This window comes from Perognathus longimembris, chromosome 4 (genome assembly GCF_023159225.1).
Source record: "Perognathus longimembris pacificus isolate PPM17 chromosome 4, ASM2315922v1, whole genome shotgun sequence".
In the NCBI taxonomy this organism is placed as follows: domain Eukaryota; kingdom Metazoa; phylum Chordata; class Mammalia; order Rodentia; family Heteromyidae; genus Perognathus; species Perognathus longimembris.
Genome location: NC_063164.1, coordinates 53811360 through 53825725, shown reverse-complemented (window position 1 = coordinate 53825725; position 14366 = coordinate 53811360). Strand labels below are relative to the sequence as shown.

Sequence of the window (14366 nt, the reverse complement as noted above, 5' to 3'; positions counted from 1 at the left end):
AAGCACGGTAGGTAGCCCACACAAGGTAAGTTCTGTTCATCCTGCTGAAAGAGCAGTGGTCTGATTCAAGAAATTCACTTCCAAAGGAGTAACTGGGAAATGTACATGGCCAGTCACACCCAATACATGATGGAACTCCTCCCCAGAGAGTGAGGATGGCCTCCAAGGTGATATTTTCCTGTGACATGTTCTCATGAAGCTTGTTCTGAATACAGAAGCCTGGGAATGAGCATAGGCATTTTCACCCACTTCCCAGGCTGTTCTAGTAGGAGAAGCACCTCCTTAGTCTCCATGGACTCCCCTAAAGGAAGACCCAGTGCTTAAAATGTGAAAATAAGTGAATTGGCAAGGTTCCTGTGCTTTTTCTCCAGCTACCATTACCATCTCAATTTCCCCAGTAGAGCAAGGTCAACCCCTGGATGTTCAGCATTCAGACTTACTTGCATTTGGGGAGGTCATTCTCATCAAAGTAGCAACTTCCTCCATTCATACATCTGCATGGCGCAGGCATGGTGACAGGAAGTTCAATGGCTGTAGAAGGAAAAGTCATACTTGTTACTCAGCCATGCTCAGCAGAGCTCCCACCCCATCCAGACCTGCCCAAGACTGGGGTCTGGAGGGGTGGCCCAGCTAGTATATCTCTCTGCTCTCTAAGTCAAGTGAATCTTGGGGTGGGGGTGAGGATTTTTGTGGAAAGAAAAAGGCAATTTATAGCATTTCATCACCCCCCACCCCAAGAGTGAAAAGATGCTAAGTTCTATACTAATCACCAAAAGCAGTTTGTGGTAAGAAAATCTCTTAAGAAATTTACATCTCATTGAAATTCTTCAAAGTCCCCTCTAAGAGCCATTAAAAACATGAGTTTCAAAAGTGCAATGCACTGACGTTGGTTACTCACACCTGTAATCTCAGCTGCTCAGGAAGCTGAGATCCAAGGATCTTAGTTAAAAGCCAGCCCAGGCAGGAAAATCCAGGAGACCCTCATCTCCAAGTAACTACCAAAAATCCAGAAGTGGAGTTGTAGTTCAAAGTGATAGGGCACTACCCGTGAGCACAAAAGCTCAGGGACAGTGCCCAGGCCATGAGTTCAAGCCCTAAGACTGGCACAAAAACAAACAAACAAGAGGCTCCAAAGCCTCATAAGGAGACAGCCAACAGGTGGACACAGATACAGATACACAGGTACCTGATACACAGGTAACCAGAGGCCACCTCATTTTTAAAAAATTCATTCTCTGGGTCACTGCTCCCCTCTCAGCCCCACGCTCCCCATGCTCCCTGGATGTGCCTGATGGCTCCTGTATGCTTCAAAGTCTTCAAAGATGCTTGAAGACTTTAGGAGTGGCTTTGGGCTCTCCACCCCACCCCTAGGCTTACTCCTTCCATTTGGGCTCTCATTATCAGAGAAGCCATTCCTGAACATTCCCCCTAAAACAGTGAGGCCATCGTGCCACCCTCTTCCTTTTCTGTCTTCTTGGCACCTTCGCCTCCTGACCTGTTATACATTTACAGTTTCTCTATTTGTTATTTTATTAACAACTAAGCTCAATGACACCAAGGAACTTGGTTTTAATCCACATAAGAAGCACTTAATTATTACTGACTGAACTGATTAAGTACCAATACATGAATGACTGTCATCATTAATGTACTTACTTTGATTAAAGTCATTTTAAATAGAATCCTAATACAATCTGTTTGATTAAAAAATTTCTTCCAAGTGCTGGTGGCTCATGTTGTGATCCTAGCTACTCAGGAGGCTGAGATCTGAGGATCATGGTTGGAAGAAAACCCAGGCAGGAAAGCCCATAAGACTCTTATCTCTAATTAACCACCAGAAAACCAAAAGTGGTGCTCAAAGTGATAGAGCACTAGCCTTGAACAAAAAAAAGCTCAGGGACAGTGCCCAGGCCCTGAGTTCAAGCCCCACAGCCAACAAAAAAAAATTCCATAAGTAGTAAAATGTGAGTGACAGCTTACCCAATAGCTCTTCTACAATAAACATCATAATAATCCATCCTAATCACAGAGCAGATCTCTTAAGACTATTTTGTTCAAAATTCTGCTTTTACTATTGGATTCATGCCAATAGTTCCCTATCTGTGTTGATATAACCATATGGGTAAGGGAAAAAAGGAGAAAGGAAGCAATTTTTCCCCCCCTTTTTTTGATCTGGTTAGGATGAAGGTTCAAAGGGTAGCTCCTTGTTTTGCTGTTTTTGCCCCCTGGTGGTAGAAAGTGGTAATAGCTCTTTAGTTTTCCTCCAACTATAAAGGCCCCCTCCCCCATGTTAATCATAAAAGAAGCTGCAGGATGGCTTTTTAACGTGCTTGTTTAGCTAGCACAGTAGTTGAGAACATTTGTTAGTACTCATGATCTGTTAGGTGCTTAATTCAAAAGAGTCACTGAGAAAAGGTCTTTCCAAAAAGAAATCCTCCACAGCAATTGGGATGGGAATTAAACCACTGCTTCCTAATTCTGGTCTTTGTTTCCCAACAGCATAAGGTATCTCCCCAAATATGGCCCTTTTTCAGTTGTTACAATTATGAGATGAGTATGTGAGACACACAATGAACAGAATATTCACTGTGTAAGCTCCTCCCTCTTTAGGAGTATGGTTCTCAGCCTGGCTTCTCACCCAGGAGGACCTCAGAAAGGCTGAGTGAATTCGGAGACAACAGAATGCAGTGTGGGATAAAGAAATGAGGAAGAAGCCTTGTAGAAAACACTCTTCAAGATGTCTGTACAAAACAATACAACTGTAGGTTTGGGAGTACTGCACACAAATCTTTGCAGATCTTAACAAACAATTCTCAGAAATCATGATTCCCTTGCCCTCCGAACACCTCCACCCTCTTGTACAAATGACCCAGCACCCGGGGCTCTTCAGGCTCCTGAAAGCCCCATGGCTGCTCAGATGGCCTCTTACCTGCATCACACTCAACAGTGCTTCCCTGGAGGAAGCTGGAGCCTTGAGGACAGGCACAGCTGTATCCTCCAGGTCTCAATAGGCAGAGGTGGCTGCAGACCTCTTTGCAAGGGTTGGACACTGGAAGAAAGACCAGAACAGCAGTTAGGTCCTAGAAGGAGATTGAATAGTCAACCAAGGGTAAGCCCATCAAGTGAGTGTGATTGTGGTAGGTGATGGCGGAGCCCAAGCAACATCCCAACAGCTCCAGGCCATGTGCTACCATCTTATCCACCCTTATCTTCACCACCATCCTTGCTGCTCCCCAAGTACAGTCTCTCCCTGGGGTCCCCAGGCCCTGCATACCATTTCTGTACTACTCCCATTTTCTGTGGGCATTACTTAGCTCCTCTGTGCCCTGGGAGACTTGGAAAGTGGGCATCTATTTGCTTCACTGCCTAACTTCAAAAATCTCATCCATGGGCTGGGGATATGGCCTAGTGGCAAGAGCGCTTGCCTCCTATACATGAAGCCCTCGGTTCGATTCCCCAGCACCACATATACAGAAAATGGCCAGAAGTGGTGCTGCGGCTCAAGTGGCAGAGTGCTAGCCTTAAGCAAAAAGAAGCCAGGGACAGTGCTCAGGCCCTGAGTCCAAGGCCCAGGACTGGCCAAAAAAAAAAAAAAAAAATCTCATCCATGACAAATAAGTTGAGTTGGGCCAAAAGACCAAATAAGAACTACTACTAGGTCAAGATTTGTCATCATCCAAATAGTTACATAGATGGCCTACCCAAAGCATGTAATAGACAAGATTTCCACTGTGGCTCTCTAAGGAGACGTTGGGCTTTGGTTTCCACATTTACAACAAAAGGAAACTTATAGCTATGACTCATCCAAATAACACTGGAGCTACTCAAACTATAAATCTTCATTCCCGCAAACTCAGATTCAAATTGGTCTGGGTTGGAGTTCCAATATTAACATTAAAAGCTCCTCATGCAATAGCACACGATCTCCAATTTTATCCTTTGGGTCCAAATGGCTTAAACCACCTACCCATACTTACACCCACATGAATGTATACACACATACCTCTTTCAAGCCCCCAAAGCAGCCTATTATAATACCCTACCCTTTTCCAACACTATAACCATTATTCTGAAATGATAACAAAGGGCGTTTATTCCAAAATTGTTAATTACCTGACTTATTATATCTAAGTTGATGAAAGATTCGAACTTGCGTGAGCCAAGGATTCACAGACAGCATTTTCTCTTTGTTTCCTTTTCCAAATTTTTCTTGTTTCCACACTTCTCCCTTCTCCTTAGCTACCCAGTATAACTGGTCTTCAAAGATGTCCAGATTATAAGGCTTGTTTGCTGTTCACCCACAGTGGGAAAAAAAAAAAAAACATAGTTCTTAAAAACACAATACCCTGGCATGACTTTCTATGTCTGATGATTTTCTGCTTCAATTACTCCCTAATACAAAGTCTTGAAAGCCCAAGATTTTCAGGGGCAGACTTTGTGTACATGTGACTGAAAAAGCACTATACTGTGAGACTAAGATGACAGAAATTAAACAAAACAGATTAAACAAACAAAATGCACACTGTCTAACGTCAATTGTAGGACACAACTTGCTGATTCTATTCCATTTGGGGGAAACAAGTTGTAAAACAGATTTTCTTTTTGTTTCTCTTTTAAACATAAGACAACACTGGTCAGATAGGGGAAAATGTGATATGTTCTAGATCACTGCAGTTCTGCAGACTCTGGATAAGCCAAATGCTGCTTTCCTTCTAGATGTTTCCTGCTATGCATAATGAGAATGAATTGTATAAACCACTTCCTAAATCCAGGGTTGCTTCTTGAGCCAAAAGACAAAGACATTCAAAATATGTTAGTAAATTATTTACTATATTAAATCCTAACTCATTTCCTACCTTCACGGACAATGATTCTCCTATCTGTGCCATCATATTTTATGGTTTCAATCACATCTTCCTTGGAGTCGCTCCAATAGATCCGATCATTGTTCAAATAATCAATTGAAAGACCAGTTGGCCAGCCAAGTTCCTGGGAAACCAGGACATTGCGATGCTCTCCATTCATCCAGGCAGACTCAATTTTAGGTTCGTTTCCCTGGTCAGTCCAGAACATAAGCCTGCAACAGAAGTTTTCTTTACTGTAGTAACTCAACTAGTGGAGCTCTACTTCTACCACAGAGACTTGAGCATTATCAACAGCTTTTTTTTTTTGCCAGTCCTGGGGCTTCGACTCAGGGCTTGAACACTGTGCCTGGCTTCTTTTTGCTCAAGGCTAGCACTCTGCCACTTGAGCCACAGGGCCACTTCTGGTCGTTTTCTATATATGTGGTGCTGGGGAATCGAACCCAGGGCTTCAAGTATACGAGGCAAGCAATCTTGCCACTAGGCCATATTTCCAGCCCTATCAACAGTTTTTGAATCAACACTTTTTGCACAGACATATGAGTACTAAGTGACACTGTTCGTAAACTTTACTAAAGACAAGGAGAGTCTCTTTGTTCCTATTATACATATAAGACAGAAGAAGCAAAGACTGATGCTGAAGTCAAGGCCACTTTACATGTTAGTCTTTGTCAGCAAGCATTTTCCAAGTGTCCTGCTGAGGTTCTGAGGACAGGATTTAACATACGTACATAACAGAATCCAAGTAAGAACAACTCATATTGTTTTGTGTACAAATATTACTATAACTACAAAGGCTATATAACTGGACCTGTCCAAATCGGGAGTATTTGGGGCCAATCAAAACAAACAAACAGGGCTGGGGATATGGCCTAGTGGCAAGAGTGCCTGCCTCATATACATGAGGCCCTGGGTTCGATTCCCCAGCACCACATATACAGAAAATGGCCAGAAGTGGCGCTGTGGCTCAAGTGGCAGAGTGCTAGCCTTGAGCAAAAAGAAGCCAGGGACAGTGCTCAGGCCCTGAGTCCAAGCCCCAGGACTGGCAAAAAAAAAAAAAAAAAAAAACTCAAGGTGTCCCTATTCTGAAATTAAGTATGTATATAATTTCAAATAAATGTTATGAAGTGAAGGGGAAAAATTACCAAACTAATTCTCAAGCTGAAATAAATGATTCTTAAACAAGCTACTGATAATATATCTGTATAGATATGTTATTATATGAATTTCAATATTGGAGGAATAAATGCTTCTTATATCCAATAAAATGGGACCAAATTCTTAGCTGAGTTGCAACTAACAGATTATTTTTTTAAGTGATTAAATGTAAAGAAAACAAACCCATTGAAACCTTCACTTAAAGCAGTAAAATGCACAATGTTAAAGTTCAGACAAGAAATTCACATCCTCAGAAAGATTTCTCAGGTGTATTCTCAAAGGAATTTTTCTATCAAAAGCTGTTGGTCTTACATGATCCCATGGTCTAATCCTCTAAACCATCATAGATCCCACTCTGAAAAATTACTGACAGATGCTAATTGCTCATGCTTGTAATCCTAGTTACTCAGGAGGCTGAGATCAGAGAATCACAGTTTGAAACTAGCCCAGCTGAGCAAGCAAGCCAAGACAGTAAGAAATAAAAATGAAATAATTGTCGGGCACCAGTAGCTCACTCCTAATAATAATCCCAGCTGTTCAGGAGGCTGAGATCTGAGGATCAAGGTTCACAGCTAACCCAAAGAGGAAAGTCCATGAGACTCTTATCTCCAATTAATCACCAAAAAGCTGGAAGTGAAGCTGTGGTTCATTCAAGTGGCAGAGCTCTAGCCTTGAACCACTAAAGCTTAGGGACAGTGCCAAGGCCCTGGCACAAAAAAATTAGTTAATTAAATCAAAGGACAGTTTCAATACAACTAGGATAACACTGTTGCAGATGTGTACTTTTAAGAGAATCCAGATGGAGAATCTCTAGAACATTAACAATTCCTTCAAGTCCTTACCCTAGTTTGGGATTCACAACGATTGCAGCTGGTTGATCCAACTGGGTAGTAATCAGCCATTTTCTATACCTTCCATCGAGTTTAGCCACTTCAATCCGTTGACTCTTGGCATCTGACCAGTAAATATGCCTGAATTCAAAGGAACAAAATTAAACAATAGAAAAATCTAGATGGATCATTTCAGGGAAAGAGGTTTGAAGATGAGAAAAATTTCAAAGCTCTAGCCAGTCAGACAACTACACAGATCTCTAATCTCTCGAGCCAAGGGGATGTCTTTGGAAGGTTCCACGTGTAAGTGTGAGGTATAGAGGGGACTCCTGTGTGACCAACCCAAGCCACCGAGGCATCCAGGATCAGTAAAGGTGCTGTACACAGCATGGAGCCTGGTTGAGCTTCTGGATGGTTACCAGAAGCATGCTTCCAGCTTGCAGTCATGGGCATTACTGAGCAGGCCCTCTAGTTCTCTCTGCTCATAAGCATATTTCCAGCTCAGTAAAGAGCCCCTGATGGAATCACTGTAATCAATAGGAAAGATGAAGAGAAAAAACATTTCAAAATAACAGGCTCAGCACAGCTGTCCTGCCCTGCCCTGCCCAGCCAATGTTAGTCTCTTACAAGCAGGAAGCCCTTGTTCATTAAGACAGAGAAAGAGGTCAACCTTCAAACAAAGAGACACATCTACCAGTCTTTCAGAAGGGCATGTCATAACAGTTCTCTAAGGCTCTGTTTCCTGGTCTAGCCTCCTGTTAGCCTGCAGGCACAATGGGGACCTAATTAATTTCTTCAGAAAAGCTTAGGTGAACACCAATCAAATTTGTGAAAAGGAGAAAATGAATGTATACTGCAGATGACTCCATTCTCCAGGAGAGCAGCAAGCCTCTGAGGCCTTCCTTTGGAGCATCATTTGTCCATTTTCAAGGACACTGTGGGCTCTCAAGGCTTGAGCTCTTTTGCATGTGGTCACTTTCCTGCCACTGTCACTTTAATGTAAGCTCAGACCTTTTCCACATCAGTTTGCTCCTCACACATCTGTCTGAGGGAATTAAACTGCTAGAGGGCTTCCTGCTTGTAAGAGACTAATGTGGGCAGGGCAGGGCAGCCATGCTGAGCTTATTATTTTGTTCTTGTAGACCCTCTGGTACCTTAAGCTAAGGTTTTGCCTTATGGATCATTCAAACTGTGTACTTCTGGTCCCTAGATGGGAACTGGAACCAAATCGTTCCAGAGGGTCTACAAGAACAGAGCAGAGCTGATACCTCTATTAACTCTAGCTTGGTGGTGGTTAAACAAGAAAGTCAGATTTCCAGTTAGTTTCTACAAAGCTAGCCTGACCAAAACAAAACAAAACCAAAACCAAGTGTGGACTGTTCCTCTCCAACATAAGTACTATTTAATCTCAACTGCTTCATGAGGCCATCTGATTTAGTCACAAAAGGCACAATGAGCAATCTTGAAAAGTAATATTGGAATCCAGAATTCTGTTAGCGTCTCAACACAGAAGCTGGGCCTTGGTGTTTTTCTATCTCTTTCATCGTGTCACATATAGAATACAAGAGAAAATCGCATGTCCATGGCACACCAGGGTAAACAGAGGTGGGTACAGGGGCCAGGGAAAGTCCAGGAATTACTGAGCTGTACCAGAGGCTCAGTCTGTACCCATACCCAGGACAAGTAGAACTTATACAGTGAAAAGGAATAGACAGCTCTTGCCAGGAAGACAGAATAGGCAAGAGGGAGACAAGTGGCAAATTTACCTTCCAACCCAGTCCACTGCTAATCCATCTGGCTGCATTACATATTTCAGGCCCAGGTCAACTTCTTGCATGGGATTATTGCTGCCGGATTCAAAGTTGGGGATGTAGGCACGTTTGATAGCACCAAACTTAGAGCCCTGTGCTAGCACAGTATAATATACAACACCTACAGAGGAAAACACATGCCCAGACTCACATTATGAGAAGGTAATAGAGGAACTGGAATCTAGCCAAGGATTCAATTACTGACATCTTCACCTCCTCATCTTTATAATACCAACAATTAAATTATCAAAATGAAAAGGCTTACTTATCATACTTAACTGTAAATTACTCAACAGATCATTTGTTGGTTCCTATTTGAAGCTAATTCACTAAAATACATTTTGGCCAAAAGCCTATTCACTTCTTTAAGAACAAAGTCTAGGGGCTGGGAAGATGGTCTAGTGGCAAGAGTTCTTGCCTCATATACATGAAGCCCTGGGTTCAATTCTTCAGCACCACATATATAGAAAATGGCCGAAGTGGCACTGTGGCTCAAGTGACAGAGTGCTAGCCATGAGCAAAAAGAAGCCAGAGACAGTGCTCAGGCCCTGAATCCTGGAAAAAAAAAAAAAAAAAAAAAAGAAGAACAAATTCTAGTTTCCAAAATAGAATGTATAGATAAATCAGATTAGACTTCTGACAATTTGAAGTCAGAATGCTCTGTATTAATGTCAATTTTTTTAAAGCCACATAGACAAGAATTCCTTTTTCAAGTACAGTTTTAAGAATAGTATACTACAAATGTTGTTAAAGCATAGGAAGATTGTGACGGATTTTTTTTTTAACTGTGTTTTGTACATAACTCAGGCTGGCCTTGAACTGGCAATCCTCCTGCCTCAGTCTCCTAATAGCTTTGATCACAGGCCAATACCACAACCCTAGGCATAAGATCATGACATTTAAGGCATATATTTGGCACCTGCTGCTTTCTTAGATATGCAACATTCTTGAAAAGTGTATTGTAAACAAAGAAAGAAAAAAAAAGGACAGAAAAGCCTATTGTATGTGTGAATAATATGTATTTCATATGTATTATTCCATTCAATCTTCAAAACAGCTCACAGAAGTAGGTATAAACAACAATATTACTACATTATCTTTCAGATGAAAAATTGAGCCCCAGAAAATTGTTACAATTCCTTAAGCATAAGCCTGTAGACAAGGGAAGCCAGGATAGAAAACAAGTTTATAGACATAACAGACAAAGGTCAATACTAGGTATTATTCATTTCTTCAAGCAACTAAGCTTTTCAAACACCCACCACATATGCTGTGCTACTAAGCTTTTCAAACACCACCACATATGCTGTGCTCCATATTAAGCCAGATGCTAGATATATGGAAATGAATCCAATCCCATCTCCAAAAAACATGTGTTTAGAGACTGAGGACAGCTAGCTGTATTGCTCAGTGTAATGTACTCTGGCTGTATAAGACTGTATATACTGCTGTGGCTCATAGGAACTTTGATGAGAGCAGCCATCCAAGATGTCACAGAAGCTGGGACACTGAAAATAGGTCTTGATGTCTACATAGTAACTTCTCAAGCATAAAATGATAGGGAAGAATAGGAGCTGCACAAGCAAAGATGAGGAAGTAATAAAATACAAAAATGGGGGGAAAGATTTGGAAAATTTAGAAAAGATTGACAGGAATAAATACTTGAAATAATAAATACTTGAAAATTCAACATCGACATATTCAATAAGGTCAATTCATATCAATGCCAGATGCTAATGTTTATACTCACTGAGGCCTATCCCCTCAGGATCCCAATCATAATCAATACTTTGGATGCGTTCCTCCTCTTCAAGATACTCTGAGTACTTCTTAGATGAGATATTGTATTTTCGAATGCGAACATTCTCAGGCAGAAGAAACAAAGGTGGGTCCCCTAGGGGGGAAAATTAAGAATTGTTTTTATCTTTTTTGAATTTTACAAACTTTAAGATGTGAAGTATGATATAAAATGCAGAGCAAGTGTTTAACCCTTCCTGTACTAAAAAAAAACAAAACATGGATTAAAAAATAGGAATCTGATTATCTCTGTTAATTAAATTAATAAGGCTGTCTGTCTACTGAGTTACAAAACCTCTGATTGTGGATATTTTAAGTCCAAGTACAAATGGAAAGCTAGCACTTCTGTAATCCTTAGTGGAAGTATAAGCAAGGAGAAGATGCCTACTGAGAGACCTTGTTTCACTGCAAGTTTCTACCTTGCCCACTGACATTAAAACAGATAAGACTGCCAGGCCCCAGTGGCTCATGTCTGTAATTGTAGCTATTCAGCCTGAGATCTGAGGATCATGGTTTAAAGCCAGCCCAGGTAGGAAAGTCTGTGAGACTCTTATCTCCAATTAACTACCAAAAATCTGGAAGTAGAAAGGTGTCTTCATTGGTACAGTACTCACTTTGAGCAAAAAGGTAAGGAACATCACTTCCAGGCCCTGAGTTCAAGCCCCAGGTATCAAAAAAATGAAAACAGATAAGACTGTAGCTATTCTACTGTAGATATTCTATCTCACAAGAGAGATACAACATTCACAGCTTCACAAGACTTTACTAGGGGAGTTTTTACTCCTCACTCTTTCCTGACAAATTTTATGATTCTTTTAGCAAGTAATGATCTACATAATGTAATTAAGCTTCTAGCTAATGAAGGAGGGGAAGTCATTCTTGATTTTTAAAGGAATTACCTAAAGCAGGTCTTTCAACAGTGACTCATTCTAAAATGCTTGTCTAGAATTGTTAAAATGTAATTTACTTGCAAAATGTCAATCAAATGTAATTTAAGTAACTTTTGTTTATTTGTTTTGTTTTTGTTGCCAGTCCTGGGGCATGGACTCAGGGCCTGAGTACTGTCCCTGGCTTCTTTTTGCTCAAGGCTAGCACTCTACCTCTTGAGCCACAGCACCACTTCTGGCTTTTTTTCTATATATGTGGTGCTGAGGAATCGAACCCAGGGCTTCATGTATACGAGGCAAGCACTCTTACCACTAGGCCATATTCCCAGCCCAATTTAAGTAACTTTTAAGAGTTCATTTTATATATTTTCTCAATCTTGACATTGTTTCATATGGATATTCTAATTTATGCCACTCATCTTCTTAATTAAAAGAGTTGAACTTCCTTAAATTTTCTGTTTAATACAGACCAACTGTTCACACGCTTTAACTCCAGTTTATGTCCACTATCAGAAGTGTTTGGAAGATAAAACATTTAATTATGCTAGTCAAATGCATGTGACACATGCCCAATTCATATGACTATATTGTATGGCCTTTTTGCCTTTAATTCAAAAAGTAAAAGCTATTTTCTTGCTAATTTTCTTAAACTCTAGTACAAATTTCAAATCCAAAACAAAGTCCTATACCCTTTTACTAGGATGTACTGATTTAGATTCAATCTCTGAAATTTAGAACATAACACCCCTTGGTCTTATATTCATCCTCTTCTTGTGTTTTCCATCTAGAATTTATTACTGCTTTTCATCTATCCTGATTCTGAGATGCTAGCATGAGCTCAAAATGTCAAACTATTGATTGAAGTTCTCAGTGGCCTGGCCTTTCTGTCTGTGCTCGGTGGTCCATGAACAATAGCCAGGAGCTAGGTCAGCAGTGTCCTTGATTTGCCCTAATGCAAAGTTCTTTGTGCTCATCTCGAATGACTTAGTTTTAGATCTCAGTGGAGTGGGGAGGAAGAGCCTCATTTGTTTCTTTCTGCTGATGACTGTCTTACGACAAGCTTGTGCTGTTGTTTTGAGTCTTCTGGAGGCTAACATCCTGTCCATTTTTTTTTTGACAATTTGATTACAGTGGAAACCAGACTACATCCAGAGCAATAAGGAATTCCTGGTTTATCTCTATCCCAACCTATTTGTTGGAAGATGGTATATAATGTTTTAAACTGGCAGAGAGAAAGGATAACAAGAAGAGAGAGACTAGGTATTGGAAGAGAAGTAGCTGGCAAGTTAAAAAGAAGAGTCAGAGTCAAAGGTTTATTTCCTCACACAGTATACTCATCAGCTTTTCTCTCTCCACAGAGTCACTTGATGTTGATGTGAACTTAACCTACCATCAGCTGCACATCGTTCTCCTTGGTGGGTGCTCATGGACTGGAAGCCAGCAGCGCAGAAACATTCATAACTTCCTTTGGTGTTTTCACAGCTCTGAGGACAAATTCCAAATTGCTCACATTCGTTGATGTCTGCAGGCAAAATGAAACTAAATATTAAGAACTGCTTCAATTTATTCCCAGAGACCTCATTTTTATTTAAATCCACACTGCTAAGCAACGAGGAACAAAAAGAGTACAGATGAAATAAGCAAAGACACTAGCTTTTGTGGAACACTCACTAAGTTGCAGGTAGTATTTCACATGTCTTTTCCTCATCTAATCTGGAAAAGGAAATCCATTAAACATGGACTATCATTAAGCCAAAAGGTCCCAAAATTGATCAGATGGAAACAATTTGAAGTGAAGTGGTATTTTTTTTAGAACACCAAAGCAAATTTTTACTTTCAGAAAACATCCAGAGGGTTGGTACTTCCCTTAGCTCACTAGTTTTAGGACTAAGATTCATTGCTATGCTTTTCCAATTGAGTTTTAAGCTTTAGCACACAAAAGAACTCTTCAAGGAATTTGAGTACAACATATAAGTTAGACAGGAATTTGTTATTATGTCTATTATTAATTATAACAATGAATTTTATTTTTTACCTAAATTACATATTGTTTTAAAACTTAATAAAATAAACAAATTCAGACTTAAATTAAATAATTTTACATAATAAGACACTTAAAAAGCATAGTCACCACTGACAACCTTGATGAGTTATTTTCCATCTCCACACTCTACAACTTGTATATGCTTTAGCGAAGTAATCCATAATAAATATATTACTGACCTTAAGATCAAGACAGAAATCCTTGTTTGATTTTTAAAATTTGATTTTATACATGGGCACAATAATCAACCCTGCTAATCAAATCCTTCATCACTCCAATCAAATCCACAGATATTACTGTGGGTGCACTATCTGCTACACATTTCACTAGGCACCAGTAAGATGGTTTGATTCAGAGAAAGCAAGTAATTGGCATTCTTGAGTGAGGGGGGAGGGGGACCCTGGGTGCTGTTCCTGAGGGGTGTGTGTGTGTGTGTGTGTGTGTGTGTGTGTGTGTGTGTGTGTGCTCAAGGCTAGCATTCTACCACTTGAGTCACAGCTACATTTCTGGCATTTGGGTGGTTATTTGGAGATAATAGTCTCACAGACTTTCCTGCTCAAGCTGGCTTCAAACTCTAATCCTCAGATCTCAGCCTCCTGAATAGCTAGGATTACACAGGTATGAGACACTGGTGCTCAATTCACTCTTGAGTATTTCAGTGACTAAGGCATTGCATAGTAACTTAGTAAAAGAAAATATGCTGAGAACCTGTGAAGTACATGTAAGGTTCTCTTAGTAAGGATTACAGGAAATCTCTTCTACCTTGACAGGAGTTTCTGTCCAAAATATCAGCTTTGAACCCAGCTCTACAGGAACAGATAAATCCTCCTTCCTTCAGTTGTGTACAATTGTGTTCACATAGATTTTCTGCACATGTTCTTTCTTCTCCCAGATCTGAAAAACAAAACCCCAGCATCATTAGTGAACTATACCAGTTAATTAGTTACAAGTGAATGATAGGCAATTGCCATAAGCAA

The 14366-nt window shown here is 40.4% G+C and overlaps 1 protein-coding gene across 1 annotated transcript in view; it reads right to left on the bottom strand.

The window, feature by feature from the left end:
* Positions 1–14366, bottom strand: part of Lrp2 (LDL receptor related protein 2) — a 195972-nt gene that overhangs the window by 8269 nt on the left and 173337 nt on the right. The window contains exons 64-72 of the mRNA XM_048345285.1: positions 14152–14283; positions 12736–12867; positions 10412–10555; positions 8617–8782; positions 6863–6991; positions 4857–5077; positions 4114–4290; positions 2930–3049; positions 441–531 (exon numbers count right to left, since the gene is read on the bottom strand). Of these exons, the coding sequence (XP_048201242.1) occupies positions 441–531; positions 2930–3049; positions 4114–4290; positions 4857–5077; positions 6863–6991; positions 8617–8782; positions 10412–10555; positions 12736–12867; positions 14152–14283 (1312 nt within the window). The remainder of the gene's footprint in view (positions 1–440; positions 532–2929; positions 3050–4113; positions 4291–4856; positions 5078–6862; positions 6992–8616; positions 8783–10411; positions 10556–12735; positions 12868–14151; positions 14284–14366) is intronic.